At 40.9% G+C, this 21,225-nt stretch overlaps 1 protein-coding gene across 1 annotated transcript in view; it reads right to left on the minus strand.

Annotated features, from left to right (window-relative positions):
* The window catches only part of RALYL (RALY RNA binding protein like), a 190,286-nt gene that overhangs the window by 17,071 nt on the left and 151,990 nt on the right, over window positions 1-21,225 (minus strand). Inside the window, exons 4-5 of the mRNA XM_084851454.1 lie at window positions 12,289-12,336; window positions 9,803-9,963 (exon numbers count right to left, since the gene is read on the minus strand). Of these exons, the coding sequence (XP_084707580.1) occupies window positions 9,803-9,963; window positions 12,289-12,336 (209 nt within the window). The remainder of the gene's footprint in view (window positions 1-9,802; window positions 9,964-12,288; window positions 12,337-21,225) is intronic.

Genomic DNA, 21,225 nt, shown 5'->3' on the forward strand with positions numbered 1-21,225 from the left:
TGGAACATTTCATTCAGTTTAGAACAGTATGAATGTTACATTCAATTTACAGAAATGGAAACATCCATGAGTTTGGAGTTTAGAATGTGTTATAACTAGGATTGTGCCAAATGTTTGCCCATTTCAGTTTTGGGGTTTTGGGGGAGAGGGCTAAAATATCTACCCCAATTATTCAAATTTTCACCCCCCCATTAGTAATTCACTAATTATTGGATCCTATTCTTTCTGAGAATAGTCACATAGGATACCCCAAGCATCTGTAATGAATGGGATAACATCATGTAGCCAATGAGATTTAGTTTTGTGATAACATCTCTGAGGTAAAACAAAGCCAATTTAGAGAGATGACAATTGTTCTTGTATTAGTTAGATGGGTGATTCTAGCCAATTGGGAATCATTCTTATATAGCCAAGCAGATTTAGTTACATCCTGTCATCCCTGAGGGCAAATAAAGCAACCTTCAGGAATAGTTACCCTCCTTCTCAATGGCTGAATTCGCCCTAGGGATGGGCGAATCTGTCAGTTTTGGTTTCTCTCAGTTTCTCATTTTTTTCCAGTCTTAAATTCATCTCAGACTTTGAGAATTTCTCCAGTCCTACATTTGGTTTGTCCAAAACGTTTTTAAAAGTTTGCATGCAAATTCATAATAATTTTTGTGCATGTTTCTCCTAATTCATGAATTTTAATGCATTTTCCCCAATATACACATTTTTGCAAACAATTTTCCTAATTAATGCATTTTTTAAATTATTTCCCCTAATATACACATTTTTGTACACATTTTTTGATTGTAGAACTTCATTGCAAAATTCAGAGAAGTGTGGATTCAAAGGATCACTGAGTCTCAGTTCTCATAGTGCTTCAAAAATCTGAAATTCAGTAATGTGAACTGAACTAATTTCTCCCCCATCCCTAGTGAACACAGTCTTGCACTTTTAATACTATGCCAAAAAAAAAAAAAAAAATCACTGATACCAGAATGTCCCATTTCAACTCAACCTGGTCATAACTACAAAATGTTGATCTAACTTCACATGATGAAAGCTTCTTTTGGCAGACTATATGTTGCTATATGATTTTTAATCTACCCCCATCTAATACCATATCAAGCTGTCATGTAAAAACTAGCTTGCAGTTATGAAGTAAAAACTGATATATGAAAACAACACTTTGCTCCCATATATTTATTCTGGATCCATAAACAGAATGATGAGAAAACTATTTAGTATTTCTCACCATATACAAATATAGTCATATATACAAATATTCTAGGAACATCTGTTTTATCTTCTCCTGCAAAAAGCAAAGTTTGTCATGGAACATCAATAAGCAATTTACATCTGCTGCCTCTTTATATAGAAAATTACAAGTAAGTTGCTACATGATTTATTTTCTGCTAAATGTGGAAATATGTATTTTTCAAGCCATTGGATTTAATCAAAAACCACTGGTCAGCAATTCGTTAGTTTCAAAGCAAGATGCAAATCCCTCAAGCTTATTAAGAAAAGCAAGATGCGACATGCATGTATGCTTTCTATTTCTAGCATATAATTTGCTACTGTTAAAAACAGATTCCACCCCCCCACACACTATTTTTGCAGATAGATACACACAAAAAGCCCATATGATCTGGGGTGCCATCTTGCTTATCTTGCCTATCATTTCAACCAGTCCCAGTTACTAGCCTAGCAGATCTATTTTGGACTAACTGAAGTTTCCAAACAGTTTCAAAGGTAGCGCCACGCACAACTTATTGTAGTAATTCAACTGGAAAGTTACCTGAGCATGGATAGCTGTTGCCAGGCTATATCTGTCCAAATGTGAAAAATTCCAGAATATGAACTTTTGCCTTTAGAAGAATTTTTCTTCAAGAATTCTAAAACATTATTCAATTTATTTACAATTTAGCTCTTTCAATAGCCCTGTTCAGGCATTCTCTTGAACATATAAGGGCTTAAAATGTGTATTGGGATGGGGTCATGCATGCTGGCCCCGCCCCCTATGTCTCTGAAATGACAAGCTCGGAACTGAAAGGGGCTCTTTCAGTTCAGCCCCTGCTGTGTTGAACCAGCAAGATCTGGAGTTCTACTTGTGTTTGCTTGAATGTGAATAGAACTCTTCACATGACTGGGAACCCCTGATAATTCAAGCGAATGTGAGTAGAACTCCTGTTCAGACCTTGCCAGCTCAACACAGCAAGGACTGAACTGAGTGGGGCAGGGCCAGTGTGCATGGCCCCATACCATTACACACTTTAAGCCCTCACACGTTCAAGGGAATGCCTGAATAGGGCTAATGTGTTCAGAACTTTATAGTCCTTGTCTTGTTCTTCCTCACAACTCTGTGAGTTGGCATACTAATATTGTCTTTGTATATATGAAGACAGTGAAGATGGAGGTAGTGGCATGCTTAAGGCCATCCAATGAAGTGATGATCCAACAAAAGTCTGAACCCAAGACATTGTCTGGTTTTATGAATTTTGGAAGTTAAAATTACTTCTGTTTTTAGTATAGTATGATATACTTACTATGCATATTTTAATTTGGAAAGATAACAGAGAGGGATAATAAAATGTCAGCTAGACTAGAATGTCCTCTTGTTGATATAAACTTTTAAAATAGATCCTTCTTGTCCTTTATTCATGCCATATTCTACATAGTTAGTTTTTTTGTTCTTCTAATAGATGCCCTGCAAAATTGTGTGCCCTCCTGTTCAAATCGGCAAAATTATGTTCCTCTCCTTTTAAGGTCTGCCAGCTGAGGATGAGAAAGTAACCAATTCCATGAGGAAATCAAGCATGAAAGTCATTCTCTCTCTCTCTCTCTCTCTCTCTCTCTCTCTCTCTCACCTTTTAACTTCCCCAGTGTATTTTCAGCATTTCTGGATGTGAAGCATATCTTTGTCTGTAATTCATGGAGGGGTGTTTTTTGTTTGTTTTTTATTTTACTATTGTAATCAAAATGCAACTGCATAAACATAATTTTCAAAACTAATTCAAGGAGATCAAAGTTGTGCCTCAAGGTACGGTGTCAAGGCTGTGACTCAAGTCACAGTGTAATTTTCTGGTTCCCCCATCGTCATACTCTTCTTCAAGGTGCTCTGCTCCGTTTTAACTGGAGAAACAGCCTCTCAGAATTCTCCTCCCTATCTGTGGGCAGAGAAAACGGGAAGACTATTTCACTGAACCTCTCCAGGGGGACGAGAATTCTTCCAACGGTTGCTCAGGGATGGGGCTCACCATTAGTAATGACAGTAGTGCAGCCTCTTGCTTTTTTTACTTAAAGTCTCTTTTTGTTTTGCCATTGCTGCAATTGACAGGAGCAGCAACTGTGTTGGCAGCCTGGCTACCATTTCACATTCTCTATAATACCCTGGACTGAAACTGAAGGTTGTTCTCAGGCAGTGTGTGTGTGTGTGTGTGTGAGAGAGAGAGAGAGAAGAGAAAGAAAAGTCTCAGAAATTTTCCCACGAAAGTATCTTCTGGGAAATTGCAGCTCAAGTTTAGTTTTAACGGCATTAGGTTTGGCTCAGGGTTGAGTCGCTATATCACACAGAAGAAGAAAAAGGTGCACAAATAACTTGGGCTTCTCTCTCTGCTTTTACTCTAATATGAGAACTGGGACTTGTGTTGTGGTGAGATCTGCAAGCCTCCAATAAACCCTGAGGATCAACGATCTCATTGTAGGGAAGCTCTGCCCAGACATACCTTCCACAGTGGAAATAAGGACAGAAAAAGAGTGACTGACTTCTTCTGTGCAACTTAACAGCATCTTAGAGACTTTGAAGCCATGGGGGAAAAAGGTGGTTCCCCCCTCCCCAGAAATAACAGAAATTTTGAGAAAAACAGAAAAATAAGCAATATTTATTTTTTGAGCGGTCTTTACAGATTTAAGTCACTTCATTTCCTTAGGACAGCTTTCCCCAGCCTGGTACCCTCCAGATATTTTGGACTTTAGCTCCCATCAGCCTCAACCAGCATGGCCAATGATCATGAATGCTGAGCATTGTAGTCCAAAACATCTGGAGGACCCCAGGTTGGGGAAGGCTGCTTTAGGAACATATGTTATATTATGTAGAACGTGGTTTGATCATGAAATTATCATTATATTTAAAATCATATGAAAGTAAACTCAGTTAGTAAATTTGTAATTATTGTCTGAATAAACTACATTTTTCAATTTAAGATACCAAACAAAATAATTTTATGAACAAACTAAGTTATACATGACATATTATAGGTTCTTATTTTACATCTAACAAGAAGGAACTTCAGGAAGTAGTCCCTGAAGCATCTGAAGCATCCTAGAAGCTAGAAGAAGCAGGAAGAACAGAGGAAGACTGGTATACAACATTCATTCCTACTTGTAAGGAAGTTTAGGAAAATTCCTAAACCTGTTCCTGGTTGTGGGGTACAGCTTAGGAGGAAAGGAAAAGCTGAAGGAAAAGCTATTGAGATTTTATTTAGCTGAGAAAGATTCTGCTTAGGAATGGTAAGCAACCATATTTAATCTAAGAACCTTTAAACAATCTCAACCTTTAAACAATCTCTTCAAATTTGAAGAGTGACATTTTATTCACTTTTGTAAATAATTTCCATTAATGAACATCTTATTTTTTCTGTTCATTTTCAAATGTTGTCTCCAGTGGTAGTGTCCATCGCATGCTCTCCATAGGAACCAGGCTACTGATTTTCTTTTAGACAGAGAGGGTTGATTCTAGTGGTAACAGTTAAAAAGTTTTAATAGCTGAAGCAGCATTCCCTAGTGGTGAGGGCTAATTGAGAACTTTATTAAAAACTGTGCAGTGAGTTCTATAGACCAACCAAGCCTTAAAATTAATTTTAAAAAAAGAAAGAAAGAAACATAGGTGGGATAACCCACATGCTGTTCCATTGCTTCCGGTGACAGTGGCAGGATAACGTAGTGGTTTTTTCAAATGTGGGTTTTAGATTAGAACTACATTAATCAACCACTGAAGCATCCAACCAAAACAAGCCCAGAAACACAGGACTCTGTAGACAAAGCCCAGCTGTCAAGAATGCACATTTTCTTCCATGTTATGATATAGTGACTCTACTCACATGCTGGGAAACTGAGCATGACTTGGAGCATCCCTAAATGTCTGTCAGTAAAAGATACATTAGATCATTAATTGTAATAAGAAATGGAAGAAATAAGAATGCTGGGAATCTTCCAGAGAAGATAAAACAACATTTCCCCCATGATTTCATTATTTCCAGACATTTTACATCTCTAGCCTTTCTATAAAAATCTTTGTATCACATAGTTTTTCATAGAATCATAGAATAGTAGGGTTGGAAGGGGCCTACAAGACCACTGAGTCCAACCCCCTGCTCAGTGCAGGAATCCAAGTCAGAGCATCCCTGACAGATGGCCCTCCAGCCTCCCTAGGGAATGGGTTCCACTGTCGTATTGCTCTAACGGTCAGGAAGTTTTTCCTGATGTTCAGCCAGAATCTGGCTTCCTGTCACTTGAGCCCATTCTTCCGTGTCCTGCACTCTGGGATGATCCTGGCCTTCCTCTCTGTTATAACTTTTCAAGTACTTGAAGAGCGCTATCATATCTCCCCTCAGTCTTCTCTTCTCAAGGCTAAACATGCCCAGTTCTTTCAGTTTTTGAAATACTCTGGGGGGAGTAAAGTCTGGGTAACAGTATATAAGTACCCTGGACAGAAGCCAACACTGCACAGCTGCTGGTGAAGTTGGCCGCCGATTCTGGTCTGTGCCAGGCCAGCCCTGCCGCTTGCGGAGCCGCGATTTGGTGCTTCAGGGAGCAAGCCCCCAAATGAGCGGAAATGCTTGTTTCTGGAAGGGGCAGATGGGAAGGGGGCTCCACCATCCTGCCCCCTTCCAGTAAGTAGTGTTTCTGTTCATCTGGGGTCTTGCCTCCTGAAGCACTAAATTGCAGTTCTGAAAGTGGAAGCTGCTTGCGGACTGGAAGTGGTGTGGCTGGCCAGCTCCACCAGTGGCTCGGTGGTGTTGGATTCTGCCCACTGTCTTAAATTCTAAAAGAAAATATTTCATAATCCAAAGCTATTCAATTTTTTTGGGGAAAAAATGGCCCTTGGAAAAAACAGGGGGATTTTTTTCCTGATTTTTTCCAGGTTTTTTCTGAGACTCCACATCTCTATCTCTACTACAAAGATAAAAGTGAAATTAGTCAAAATGTACATATTAGCCTGGTTTGCACAGCACAATAACTCGGCATATTTTAACATTCTGGCTTATTCTCATGCACGCTACCCATTGCTCCCACTGCAAATGAGTCCTTCTGCTAAACAAACCATGGACTTTCTGCCTGTGGTTTCATTAGAATTATGTGCAAATCAGGAACTCTGGTCTGTCTGTCCTCTGACAAGCCAGAGAAAGAACCCACCGGAGGGGCTTGTGCTGCCTGAGGTGAGTCTAAAACAGGCCTATAAGTAGCCTGCCACTCCCAGGAGCTCATGATCCAGAGCAAGCAAGGTTTAGTGGGGAGTTTGAGGAAGGGTCCAGGAGGTAGGCCAGCCTTGTCTCAGTCCCAGAGGCCAAGCATCATGGTAATAAGAAGCTAAGGAAACAGGCAAATTTAGCAACAGGACAACAAGGCCCGGGCAATCAACCCTTCTGACAGTGAAGAATGTAGTGTTCTAGGTAAATAAATGCAATAAAGAAACAGCTATGGATATAGAAAACCAGGAGGGGTGTGGATGCAATCCAGTGTATTGCACCGAGTGCCATGTGTATGAGTATCTGCCTACTGGGCAGAAGTCGTGGGTGTGTGCTCAGTACAATTTGCTCCTGGGTCTCAGGGAACAAGTTTGTTCCCTTGATGTCAAAGTAGCTGACCTGGGGAAGCTGACAGAGGTAGAGTGGTTGGTGGATGAGACCTTTAGGCATGGAAACCTGGCAGCCACCCTAGGCTCAATCCACGGCTTGATGGTAGAGAGAGGTGAGCCAGTGTCAGGGTTGGATCGGAGCCCATAGAGCCCAAAAGCAGTTCTGATTCTGAGGAAGAGACAGAAACCGTGGGGGAGGAACCCATGTGCTGTTCAGAGGTGCCGCCAGAGGGACAGTGCCTCCATGCTCACATTCCTGAGAGTGGTAGTGACCCTGGCAGGCAGGGGGAGGGGCAACTGGAGCTTCAGACGCTAGGTGCCAGCGAAGGGACAAGCGGGAGATGGAGGGCGCCGAGAGGAGGTGCTCAGCCCGCTTGGCGCGATGTCAACAGCTGCACCCTGATGCCCCATGGGAAAGGGGTGGACTTTCTCCCTCTAGCCCTTAAGTTCAGAGGTTTCCCACCTCTGCCCTCCAAATGGAGATCAACTGATTCACTAAGGCTAGAAACCCCTAGTAGGCAGCTCTCTTAAGTTTCCCTCATTAGGCTCGTGCAATTAGCATCTGTAAGCGTCATTAGGCTGAACAGAAATAAAGCCTTAGAAAAGAGCCCTATCGTCTCTGTGTTGATTCTGGCTACTTGAGGATTTCAGAAGGCAGCAAGGGTGCTCCTGACAGCCAGGAAGTTTAATCTGTCCCCTGAAAGCAGGGGTTACAGAGCCCTAGGCATACACTTCAAAGTCTGATCCCAGTGGTGCCTGTGCTGTAGCACACCCCACAGTATGGAATTACCCCACTCCTGATATTACATTGTACTTAGGTCTTACCTTTGAAAAGGCACATACATATCCACTGTTTTTTACATTACTCTAGTGATTACGTTTTAATATACCTTTCCATCCCTCCTCACATTTTAAAAACACATTTTAATATTTTTAGCAATCAGTGCTTGGAACTGCTTAGGGAAATATCCCTGATTCTCATTGTTTAGGAAGCCATCAGTAGTAATTTCATGAATCAATCCCCACGCTTATTTCAGACCTATTTGAATCCCTAGCAACCAACATACTTCACATTTATTTATTATTACATTTCTATACCACCCAATAGCCGAAGCTCTCTCATTAAGTAAGGAGCAAAGACTGCCGTATTTGATTGACAAATCTGGAAGCAAAGTATTAAGAATGGTTGTGGGCACACAGCGGCGAACAACAACTAGTATAGCTGCTGTCTGGAAATATGAGTGACGCTGCAAAATTAGGGGAGGAGGGCACACATTTTTAAGGATTGGGGCAAACATATACATTCCGACCATCTGGGGGCATCTTGTAAATGTGGGCATATTGATGACTGAAGGGAAAGAGGGAGGAGCTTGAGGTAAGAGTGCACATGAAGCCTCAGAAAGAAGTGGGGGGCCCAAATGATAAAGAGGGAGGAGGACGGCAGGCTTCACCAACTTATGGCTTCACAAATGCAGCTTATCTTTAAGGTTACATTTCCAGACACATCTCAACCATTCAGCAGGCATTTTGCTACTATAAACTTCCTAGCCTTCTTTCTGTTCCTTCTGTTGTACCAACAGAGCAAAAGCCCTGGGTTCTATGAGATCTACAGGTAAAGAAATTACGACAACATTGCTTAGTGACATCAGTTGATGACAGTCACTGTTCTTCAAATTTGCTAGATGTGCCATCTTACAGAAATGTTTACCTCATGAAAACATGAAGGGACTGGAACAAATCATTCGTAAAGGAAAGGGAGACCAAACAACAGTTCTAATCAAATTCATTTAAAATTTTAAAAAATGCAATGATATTTGAAGGTTCCGTTCCAATATGTAGATGAATCCACAAGATCACTTCCTGTCCAGTGCATGGTGATCTTTACAGTCATCCCATTGTGTTGGACATGGAGTGGGGAGACACAGGTCTGAATTCCCATTCAGCCATTAAACACACAGGATGGGACCTGAGAACAAGCTCCTGGCCCACCCAACCTCAGGTGGGATGTCTTCTTTGGGGAAGGACTGGGATTCCATGTCAAATCTCACTGCTACAGAAGATGTGGGGTGGCCTGAAGAGTCCTGTCACAGGGATGCCCTGCCTGGTGTCCTGAAAAACCCCTCTGAACCCACCCCAAGCCCTGCTGAGCTTCCTAATTGTCCTCCCTCACCCTGTGGTTCTTCGGAGCATAGACAGTGAACCAGGTAGGAGACTCAAGGGTCATTGTTGGAGCACCTACTTTGCCAATAGAAGACCCTTTCATCCAGGGTCTCCTCAATCTACTTGGGGGGAGGGAAAAGACCCAGTTGCAGCTGTTGAGCCAAGCTGACAGCAAGTACATAAGACCTCAGTCTGCTCCCAGACTTCTGCTGAGTTATCAGCTCCCATCCAGCCATTGCTCCAGCTCCTAACTCAGAACAGCAACATAGCTTACCTCACAGAGTTATGGCAAGGATAAAATGTGAAAACCCCATGTGCACCACCTTAAGCTCTCTGGAGGGGTGGAATACAAATGTGTTAACGAAATTAATATTTGTAAGATCTATGTGGAACTCATGCGTCAACATGTCCAACATGGCTTCCCACCACTATGGTATAGCAATTTTGCTTTTGACAGATGCTAATTGCACAGTGGTTTTTGAGACCAATTAATTTTAAACTTCTTCTTAAAACTGGATTGTATATGCACCAAACATGATGGAAATGCAAAAAAAGAAAAGAAAAAAGAGGGCTGTGAATGCACCCGTAATAGATAGACAAACCACTAAATACGCTGTTGGATGCTGAAAACACCTTCCAGATTCATGTATGATAAACTTTATGTAGCTTTCTGAAGATTTTTTCCAGCTACCTTGACAAACGTCTATGTTTTAAAGCTTTAGTGGTGGGTTGCGCTAACACATCCATTGTGCTTTGTGACCAAGATAAATACAGACAACCTCAGTGGTACAAAATTGAACTCACATTTTGATCCTGATGAAGTTCCACTTGATGTAGATCTTGATCCCCCTTTCATGGAAAACACCCCCTTTCCTCTGCGAGTTGCTGTGACTGTTACACGTGGGCGTTTCAACGGAATCACTGCACGAGGCGGTGCAGGGACACGGCTATGGTAATCAAACAGCCTTAAGGAAATGAAAACAGAGGGGTCATAGTACTTTATTGTGGTTTGATGTCAGAGAGATCTTGCAGACTAAATTTCCCCATTTCCTAAGAAAAAATTCCTTATGAAATCTCAGTGACTTACATGACAGTTAAATTAGATTTCAAGGTCTTTTGTACATTAAGAGGTGCATTTATATTTCAGATGTGACCAAGTGTGTAGTTGTAATTTCAGTGAGGAATACCATTATTAGACTGTCTTCATTTGTGGTATGGAAAATCTGTTCTATATTAATTTAATTTCACCCAAGTAATTGTATCATGAATTTTTGAAAATAAACAATACTGTAGCTCAATTATTAAATTTATGGTTTCAACTTTTTAGTTTGCTTGATTCATAGTAATGTTTATAGTGACACTTCGGATGGTCTGTCCTGAAATGAAACATGGCTGAGCTGGGGTTGGACCCGATGGTCTTATAGGCCCCTTCCAACCCTACTATTCTATGAAACATCCCTGATGAAGGACAAATTCTTAATTTCACTATTTATACAATTCAGTATGACACTACCTGTGAGGTATTTATGATTTAACAAGAGGAGAGAAGAAATAAAACATTGAATTTCACTTATTCCTTAGAACGACATGTGGTTTCTTAGCAGAAGTTCACACACTTATATAGTTCTTTCAGCTTCAAATGAAGTTCTCTCAAATCACAGAGCAACTTTAACTAACGTTCTCTTCATCAATGTGAAATCTGTCCCCATGTTCAATAACTAAGGCTGCAATCATTTGTACAACGAAGCCCTTTCTGGTGTTCACCCAAACACATGAGTGTTTAAAGTGTGTAGAGCGATGGTGCCATAAATGCTGCTCCCCCCAAGTGTCCCGGTGCACGCTCCCCACCCCTCAGTTCAGACCTTGCCATGTTAAATCAGCAAGGTCTGAAAGGGAGTTCTACTCCTGTTCATTTAACCCTGCCTTATCAGGGAGATGTAGGGGCCCTGACTTTCTATCCACTTTAACCTTCACATGTTCAGGCAAATGCCTGAACAGGGCTTTATTTGGGAGTAAAGCCCATTAAATGTACTGGGGCTTGCTTCTGAGTAAAAATGCAGAGGAATGGGCTGTAAATGTATATGGCCATTTTAACAAAAATCAATGAATTATACTTAATTTCAACTGCTGCATTACGTAAAGAGGAGCCAAGGCACATCAGCCAAGGATAAACAGGTCAAAATCCAATAGGATATTAAAGAGGGGTTTGTCCCAATTTCCCATTAATTTGTTTTGCCTCCTGAAGTGCCTTGGACAATTAGTTCTCGAATAAAGCAATGTCCAATGAAGGATAGTTTTGAGAGAGGGCTGGGCCTGTTCATGTCGTGATCATAATTACCAGTCTAAAATCTGAAAAAGACCTCTAAATTCTACCCTTTACAGTAATTGTTCTTGACCAGACTTCTGGGTATCCTCCTATTCCCCAGCAGGCCATGACACTCCTGAACATGAGATATGTGACTCTTGGCTTTGTATTATAGAAATGGGATACAGATGAATGGGCTACACAATGGTAGACATCAATGCTACTTGTGGAAGATATTAGCATAAGCAACACTGAACTGCTATATCTAAAATATATTTGAGTCTGGATTCTAAAATAGCATATGGTGGACTGGAAAATACAGGAATGAGCATCCAGGGTTATCTCTTGCATATCCCTTCAGAAAACATGAATCTCACAAAGCATTTTGAGCAGTGTGAGAATGCCAACTAATCCACCTGTTTACTTGTCTACTCTTCTTCCTGTGGGCAACCTGTTCCTATACATTGTCTTTAATAGCAGTGGTATGACTTAACTACTGCAGCTGAGGCACAATCCTATGAGCGAAGAGCAAGGTGGAGCCACTTGGCTCTGTTCATTGGTCAATTCCTTCCTTTCTTGTCCTGTAAAAAATGGATGGCACTTGTTTGGGTAAATACCTATGGCTCCTGTACACTTCAGAGACCCAGCTTTCTATGTTCACAGTGGCACAAAGTCCTTTGTCCAACAGAGATGTGCAGCATACTACCTCGGAACAAATCACTGGGACTTGCCCATGACTACTCCAGCAGCTGGAGCCATGCTACCCATGATCACACAACACCCCCAAATGGAGCCATAATCTTGATGCTATGTACTCTAAACACAAATCATAAACCAGAAAGTCACAGTCCCAAATAAGTAGTAAAAATAAATTGAATCCTTTGAGAAAATAAATGCAAACTTTTTCTGACCTACTTATGTGATGATATGACATATAGGGAGTGTGATTTATGTACCCAAAGACAGAAATCAAAGCTACACATACCGATTGTAGAAATCATCTCTGTAGTAATCATAGTCAAAGACATAGCCACTGCAGAAAGAACAGAAAGAAGTCACATGAGGTGAAACAAGTGGCAAACCACATTATCTGGAAAAATAACTTCATGTAACTTATGAAATTACAATGCTAATTTAGACTCATATCTTTGGAGCCTGTTTCTTCTTAGTTAGCTTTATTAAATATTGCTATTAAGTGTTGACAACTGAGTCTTTGGGATTATAGTCACCATCTCTCTAAAAATGTAGTGATTGCCATGTATAAAGAAACAGTTTTAAATCTGATTTAAAAAAAGTAAAACACAGACTCTTCAATGCCCGTGTTGTTCACATGTACAAGTCAATGTGGTACAGTAGTTAGAGCGTTAGGCTAGGGCTGGGGAGATCTAGGTTTAAATCCTTATTCAGCCATGAAGCTCAAGGAGTAACTTTTACCCACTTTCTTTGTGCCTAATCTATTTCACTGGGTATTTTTCAGGATAAAATGAGGGGGACCATGTACACAGCCCTGACCTCCTTAGAGGAAGAGCGGAATAACAACACATTCAAAGAATCCAAGAGCACCCCAGTCCTATAATATGCTTAGCTGTGATGGCATACAGCTAGTTTGTTCAACTACAGTAGCAATTTTTCTTGCTATATAAACAAGTCTGCCTTATGTTACCGAGGTTGATTTCCAATCTCATTGTATCAGGTTATTATAAAATATTACAGCCAATCTATAGATTAAATAAAACCAGGTGGTAGGCTGAGATGGTAGATCTCTGGACTGTACCATTTTGAACTGCAGATATGGGTTGCATTTTAAATGCTCCCCCATGGAACAACTTTGTGTATGCACTATGCAGTAAACTAACACATAATGAAAAAGGCTCGGGGGAGGGGGCAACTTTCCAGGGGAGGCTGGCAGCTGCTAGCAGCCAAAAAAAGCTATACCGCCACAGGTGGCAGAAAAAATAAAGAGAAAAAGAAACTACTGCCACCAACCTCCTCCAGTCTTTAATTACAAAAAGTCACTCACCGTTCCCTAAAAATTGCCAAAAGGTTCCTATTTTTGCCACCTGCAAATGGGATGGCAAATTTCAGGGGGTGGGGATTATTTCAGCCTTAGGGCTAACCTTACTCTTTAATGAGTTTATTACATTGAGGGAGTTGGCTTTTTTTTAATGGGGAGGCCTTAAAAATGCAATCCCCATCTTGAACTATGAAGCAGTACATTCCTGAATGGATTTATTTGTATTGATTTTATAATATTTGTACAGTGCTTTTAAACCAGAATAGTTTTGACATTGCCTCATTCTGCCATCCGTAGATAATTTCTTGGGTATTTGTCCCTGTGCAAACAACTCTTTAGAGTAGTGCCTGAATTATAGAGGAAGAGGTAGGGAAGCCCTCAATGAAGTCCCACCCAGTGGTGTAGTGGTAAATTTTGAAGTGCAGGCACTCATATTTAGGCAGCTCTGTTGAGCCATATCAATTAACCCATTCTAGGAGATTTTATCTCTACCAGGAGCAGATCTGTTGTAAAGTTAATGGGTCTTAATTGCCCATTCAAGATCAAGCCAATATATTGTTGTGGGGAAAATTCATTACCCACTGCAAGAATTGCTAAATTCAGAGGGAACAGGGAATTGGGGGGGGGGGATGGTGGCAGATGATGTCACTGTCCCCGTTAATAAAAAGCCCTGAACTCCTGTGAGCCCTGGCTCCACTGTACCACTGGTCCTATTCCTCTGGCTTCCCCCAGGTTTAGCCAAATCATCCCTTCCTGATAGCCTTTTAAAAACAATATTAAGGGGCTTCCTGAAAACTGCCTGAGACCAGTGGAGGCTGGTGGCTTTGCAGCTTGGATAGCTCTTTTAGAGTTCTGACTGAAACCCAGAGTGGATTCACTGCCCCACTGACATCGGAACAATCAGCCTCCACTACCTGAGACCCAGGAGAAGGTTTTAGGGGGTCCCAGGGAGCTGTGGTGTGGAGCAGAGGACAGGGCATCTGCCCTTGAATAAGTGTCCTTGTGCTAGCCCTGTGCTGGATACAACCCCATGCTTTGAAGTTGAAGTGGGGAATATCTGCAGCCTATGCAATCCTTGTAGAGATGGCCAGAGAACAAATGAAACAAAAAACTAAACAAACAAACAATAATCAGAATCTTTTGAAATGGTTCTTGTTTGTGAAAATGTTGGTGGATTTCCTCTTCTAAACATTTCCCCGTGATATTGTCATGAAAATAGAAAATAGGAAGAGAGCGAATGAACAAAACAAAGCTGAAAATCGAAAACAATACAATTTGGAATCATGATAGAAAGTGATTGTTCCATTTGTAGTTACCTAGAAGCATAACATGATACATTATTCACTCAATCCTATGGTCATACACAATTTACAGTCTACATTCCCTGGTCTAATAATGTAAGTCTGAGTTTTTAAAAACCACCACCACCTTATTTTCTATAGAACAGCTAACAGAGTTTGACACAGGGGGAGTCATGACAATATTGAATTCCTTTAAAATACAAAATGAGCTGAGTTCCTCAGATTATCAGCTGTATGAGGCTGCCTTTCAGAAGGTATACTCCAATTGTATTTGGACCTCACAGCCGGATGGATTGGTTGCTGGATTTCTTTTCCATAACCCTGTTTCAGGCCTGGTCTACTAGACATGCACCAGGTTGAGGTGGTAGAATGTCATGTCAGATTACAGGTGTGGGAAATAACATTTGTTTATCTTCTCCTCTATTGAAAATGTCCTGCAACTAGAAAATTTGTACAACAGAGACCAGGCTGAGCTAGAAATTTTCTTCTTGATTTGCTAGGGTTTTAAAACATGATGATGACGATGGCTAGCAGGGATTTATTTTTTCTTAACATGGGGCATCATTAAAGAAATGGCATTCCTCACCCGCATACTCAAGTGATACAGTCCACCCTGACTCTTCAAGACTATACCATTTTGGATCCTGCCTAGTAGTGGCTAGAGTGTTGGACTGGGACTCAGAAGAACCAGGTTCTAGTCCCCACTCAGCCATGAAGCTCACTGGGTGACTTTGGGCCAGTCACTGACTCTCAGCCCAGCCTACCTCACAGGGTTGTTGTTGTGAGGATAAAATGGAGAGGAGGAAGATTAAGGGTTGAAACCAGAATTTCACTTTTTGCCAATATGGAAACAAAAAAAACCTTCACTGTGAAAATAGTAGAATTGCTTCTCTTGGGAGCGGTCTTACTGGAAGCTTACTATTGGACATCATTGAACAATTTTTTGTTAGCTATGGGAGAAATACAATATCGTGTGAGTGGATTTCTGTTTGCACAACAGAACTTCCCTCTCCTCCCACTGGAGCCCCCCAAAGATGCTTTGGAGGGTCCTCCAACCCTCTGCAGCAGATCTGAAGGCATCCGGAGGGCTGCAAGGAGGAGGGGGAATCACATCCTTTACTGTGCTCCTAACGGAAGCCATGATGTTGGTGGGAGCGGCTAATAGGATACAGCCCTATATAAGCTATTTCATACAGTCTTCATTAATGCCTTAATGGACCTTTTCAAGGAAACTCTTCTTCTTTTCAACAAGTGAAAAGTTACCAAGTAATAACCTACAATAATTATCATCCCTCAACTAACTACAGCCTCCTCATTTCTCTCTTATGCTGTAGTCATTGTGCATGATTAAGCACACACTGAAAGGACTCCGTGAGGATCACAGACATGAAAGCTCTTAATTTATTTGCAGACATGCAGAGCGTTGCTAACATTTTTACTTTGCTACATGATGAAGAGTTGCAATTAGCCCAGATTTAGCATTTAAGTCTTTAATGTTTCTATATCAAGGAAGGGAAAGACAATGTCTTTATTCAATTGAAAACAGACCTACTTCAGTCAAAACTCTCATCTGCAGTAAAAGGGACTTCATCCTCATGGAGCATATCAGGGACTACTGAACTTGAACGAGGAACTTCAGAGTCACAACTGGCCCTGGGATCTAACCCAGTGAGCTCCCATGCACTGTGCATTCAGTTTTCAGAGCCTGTTTCAGTACAGAAGGGGACAGGGATAGGCAACTTCAGCTCCGTGGAATGGATCCAGCAGGTTCTGCTTCCCAGATACCACTATGAGGCAGATGACAAGATTAACCTCAAATATTGTCATGATCCCTGGTTGTATCAGAGAATGAGGCTAGGGATTCAAAGGAAGTGGGCATGGCCTGTCAGAAAACACCCATTTCCCAGAAGGCAAAGTGGGGTGGCTAAAAGAAAAATAAGTTACCCAAGAACCGAAGTACAAGGCAGAGATGGGCTCCGAGCTCCAAAATCACAAAGCCACTCCTTTGAACCCACTGTTTTCCACTCCAACATTCACTTTAGAGAAGGCAAATGGATGAGGCTTAGAGACAAGCCTGAAGTCTGCCCTCAACTGTCCTAAATGGCCTGGGACCCAAATACCTGAAGGAGCGCCTCTTCCTATACCAATCTGCCCATGCTTTAAGATCTTCTCCAGGAGCCTCTTTTACTGGATGTGCATTTTGTAGCAACAAAGGAAAGGGCTTTTTTTGTCAGTGGCTTCCTGGTTATAGAATCCATTCCTGAAAAAGGCTTGGCACTACGCTGCACTCCTTTTGGCTCTGAGCAAAAATGTTTTTATTCATCCAGGCATTGCAATCTGTTGTACATTTTTAATTGTTGTGGATTTTTATTGTTTTAAATGCTTTAGTTAACTACAAAAGACAAAGATCGTGCCCACTTCATATGGAAATAACTTTTTTTATTTTTGTACATTCTGACACTGTTGTGTTGTAATTTATGCTTGTTTAACACACTGTGCTTTTCCACTGTATTCTGTTCCGTACTCCCCAGGGTACTAGTTCTCTTGGGAGTACAGAAGGTTTCCAGAGTTCTGTTTTTGTACTCAAAAAGTGATCACACTTTCAGATCTGATGCTGCAGTGGTACTTTTAATTCTTCAAGGTGCCATTCGGTGAAATGTGCCAGGAACATTTAAGGCTTGAGCTCATCACTTATTCCGATACATGTCAATGAAACTCTTCTATACCTGCCATGTCAAGCTGCACTACAGCAGCATGTAGCATATTACCAATAAACTGTATGTGTACAGTTTGACAACAGTATTCTGAATATACACTGTATATGGCACACACTTAGAAGACTGGCAACTCATTACCCTTAAGCCTAGAAATACTGTTCCATAGATATTTATTTATTCAAAATATTTTTATACTGCCCTTCATCCAGTTGAGGAGTTCAGAGTGGTGTACCACCAAATTAAAGTACAATAGAGATACATTTCCATAGCAAGAATATCAGGATCTCTGTCTTTTTGTAGTTAATTAAAGCATTTTCAGAATGATTTACATTGAGTCAATATCAACACACTGATCCTAGATAGATAATACATAGAGCCCTTTGATGATGATACGCAGTGCAGGGATGGCTAAATCTGCAACCTCAATTTCACGTAGGTTCTCATTTTTTCACCACGGAGTTAATTTTATCCTGTTTCCACATCAGATTGTGTATTTTTTTTAATGTAGCATGAACATTTCTATGTATTTTCATGCAAATTTTTCAAAATATACACATATTTTGCACATTTTTTCAGAAGTTCACTTTTTTTTTTTTTGCAAACTGCAGGACAAATTTCAAAGAAGTGTGGATTTCACCCTCTAACTGCGTTCCAGTTCGTGTTCAGGTTAGGGAAATGAGAATTTGGTAAGTTTGAAATGAGAAACGAAAAAAATTCATACTCATCCCTAACACAGAGTAGGTTGTACTTCTGTAGCTATAGCAACACTGTATTCTTAGAAAATGGAGCAACTTACTATTTGGGCTGTAAAGAATCTCAACAAATTTTGTATCAAAGTAACCTGAATTCTGCAACCTGGGTAAAGTATACAAATCAGGTACAAATCAGTTGCCTGGAAGTAATAGTGGGACAAAAGAAATAAATCCGTCTAGCCTGGGGAACAGTGACTCAACTGTACCACCTACAGTTGGTACAACTCCCTTAAAACTACAATTACATCCAGTTTAAATCAGGCATTTTAATGGTACTATGGCCCAGAAAGACTTCTAGAAATGGGAGATTACAACCATGAAAGTTAAATATGATTAAATTCTGCTCTTCAATGATATATAAATTTATACCTATAGTCAGTCACTCAAGTATAATAAGAATTATACTTCTAAGACTTTGTTCTTGCATTATGTCAACAGCTTGGGAGCTGTTTGTTTTAGGAATCTATTTTAAGCTGTCTTGACTACCATTTTTTATAGAAAGTCAGGGTATAAATCAAATAAATTAATAAAATAAGAATATATTCTTATATTCATTATAAGAATATATTCATTTTTCTTATGAATATGAATGCTCCATTTTTCTTGGAAACTAATTGCTAATCAAAGCAGCTAACTACAAGAAGTTAAACAATCATAACTCACAAAACAAAAGCAATAACAATAGCAGAGAACAGCAGCAACACAAATGCCCAAAATATAACCAGCAGATAAAAAATACATTTTTTTTAAAGGCTCTAACCCTCACCACCCCTTCATGGATCACTGCCTTGTTGTGGCGAAGGGGCTTGCGTAACTCAATGAAGCCAAAAGCTATGCCTTGCAGGGCCACCCAAGACGGACAGGTCATGGCAGAGATTTCTGACAAAATGTGGTCCACTGGAGAAGGAAATGGCAACCCACTCCAGTATTCTTGCCAAGAAAACCCCATGGAACATATCACAAGGCTAAAAGAGATGACGCCGGAAGATGAGCCCCTCAGGTCGGAAGGTGTCCAATATACTACTAGGGAAGAGCAGAGGGTATTTCCAAGTAGCGCCAGAAAGAGTGAAGCGGCTGGGCCAAAGCCGAAAGGACACTCAGCTGCGGATGTGTCTGGTGGTGAAAAGAAAATCCGATGCTGTAAAGAACAATATTGTTTAGGAACCTGGAATGTCAGATCAATGAATCAAGGTAAGCTGGAGGTGGTCAAACATGAGATGGCAAGATTGAACATCGACATCTTGGGAATCAGCGAACTAAAATGGACAGGCATGGGCGAATTTAATTCAGGTGACCATCATATCTACTATTGTGGGCAAGAATCCCTTAGAAGAAATGGAGTAGCACTCATAGTCAACAAAAGGGTGGGAAAAGCAGTACTGGGGTACAATTTAAAAATGATAGAATGATCTCAGTATGAATCCAAGGCAAACCATTCAACATCACAGTAATTCAAGTCTATGCCCCAAGCACTGAGGCCGAAGAAGCTGAGGTTGATCAGTTCTATGAAGACCTACAACACCTTCTAGAACTAACACCAAAAAAAGATGTCCTCTTCATCATAGGGGATTGGAATGCTAAAGTAGGAAGTCAAGAAATCACTGGGATAACAGGCAGGCATGGCCTTGGTGTACAAAATGAAGCAGGACAAAAGCTAATAGAGTTTTGCCAAGAGAACACATTGATCATAGCAAACACTCTTTTCCAACAGCACAAGAGACGACTCTACACATGGACATCACCAGATGGTCAATATCGAAAACAGATTGATTATGTCCTTTGCAGCCAAAGATGGAGAAGCTCCATACAGTCAGTAAAAACAAGACCTGGAGCTGACCGTGGCTCAGATCATGAGCTGCTTCTTGCAAAATTTCGGCTTAAATTGAAGAACGTAGGGAAAACCACTAAACCATTCAGGTATGACCTCAGTCATATCCCTTATGAATATACAGTGGAGGTGAGGAATAGATTTCAGGGATTAGACCTGATAGACAGAGTGCCTGAGGAACTATGGACAGAGGTCCGTAACATTGCTCAGGAGGCAGCAACTCAATCCATCCCAAAGAAAAAGAAATGCAAGAAAGCCAAGTGGCTGTCTGATGAGGCTTTACAAGTAGCTCACGAAAGAAGGGAAGCGAAAAGCAAGGGAGAAAGGGGAAGATATATCCAACTGAATGCAGAGTTCCAGAGAATAGAAAAGAGAGACAAGAAGGCCTTCTTAAATGAACAATGCAAAGAAATCGAGGAAAACAACAGAATGGGAAAGACTAGAGATCTCTTCAAGAAAATTGGAGATCTCAAGGGAACGTTTTATGCAAAGACGGGCATGATAAAGGACAAAGAAGGCAGGGACCTAACAGAAGCAGATGAGATTAAGAAGAGGTGGCAAGAATACACAGAAGAACTATACAGGAAAGATCTGAATGTCCCTGATAGCCATGATAGTGCGGTCACTGAACTTGAGCCGGACATCCTAGAGAGTGAAGTCAAGTGGGCCTTAGGAAGCATTAGTAACAACAAAGCTAGCGGAGATGACAGTATTCCAGCTGAGCGATTTAAAATCCTCAAAGATGATGCTGTTAAAGTGCTGCATTCAATATGCCAACAAATTTGGAACACTCAACAATGGCCGCAAAACTGGAAAAGGTCAGTTTACATTCCAATTCCAAAGAAGGGCAACGCCAAAGAGTGTTCAAACTACCGCACAATTGCGCTCATTTCACATGCCAGCAAGGTGATGCTCAAAATCCTACAAGCTAGGCTTCAGCAGTATGCGAACCGAGAACTACTGGAAGTACAAGCTGGGTTTCGAAGAGGCAGAGGAACTAGAGATCAAATCGCCAACATTTGCTGCATCATGGAGAAAGCAAAAGAATTCCAGAAAAACGTCTATTTCTGCTTCATTGACTACGCTAAAGCCTTTGATTGTGTGGATCACAACAAACTGTGGCAAATTCTTAAAGTGATGGGAGTACCAGACCACCTTACCTGTCTCCTGAGAAACCTGTACGAGGGTCAAGAAGCAACTGTAAGAACCAGACATGGAACAACCGAGTGGTTCAAAATTGGGAAAGGAGTATGACAAGGCTGCATATTGTCACCCTGCTTATTTAACTTATATGCAGAGTACATCATGAG

This window comes from Heloderma suspectum, chromosome 4, assembly GCF_057233095.1.
Source record: "Heloderma suspectum isolate Gila_16-S chromosome 4, 16-S_ref, whole genome shotgun sequence".
Classification (NCBI taxonomy): Eukaryota; Metazoa; Chordata; class Lepidosauria; order Squamata; family Helodermatidae; genus Heloderma; species Heloderma suspectum.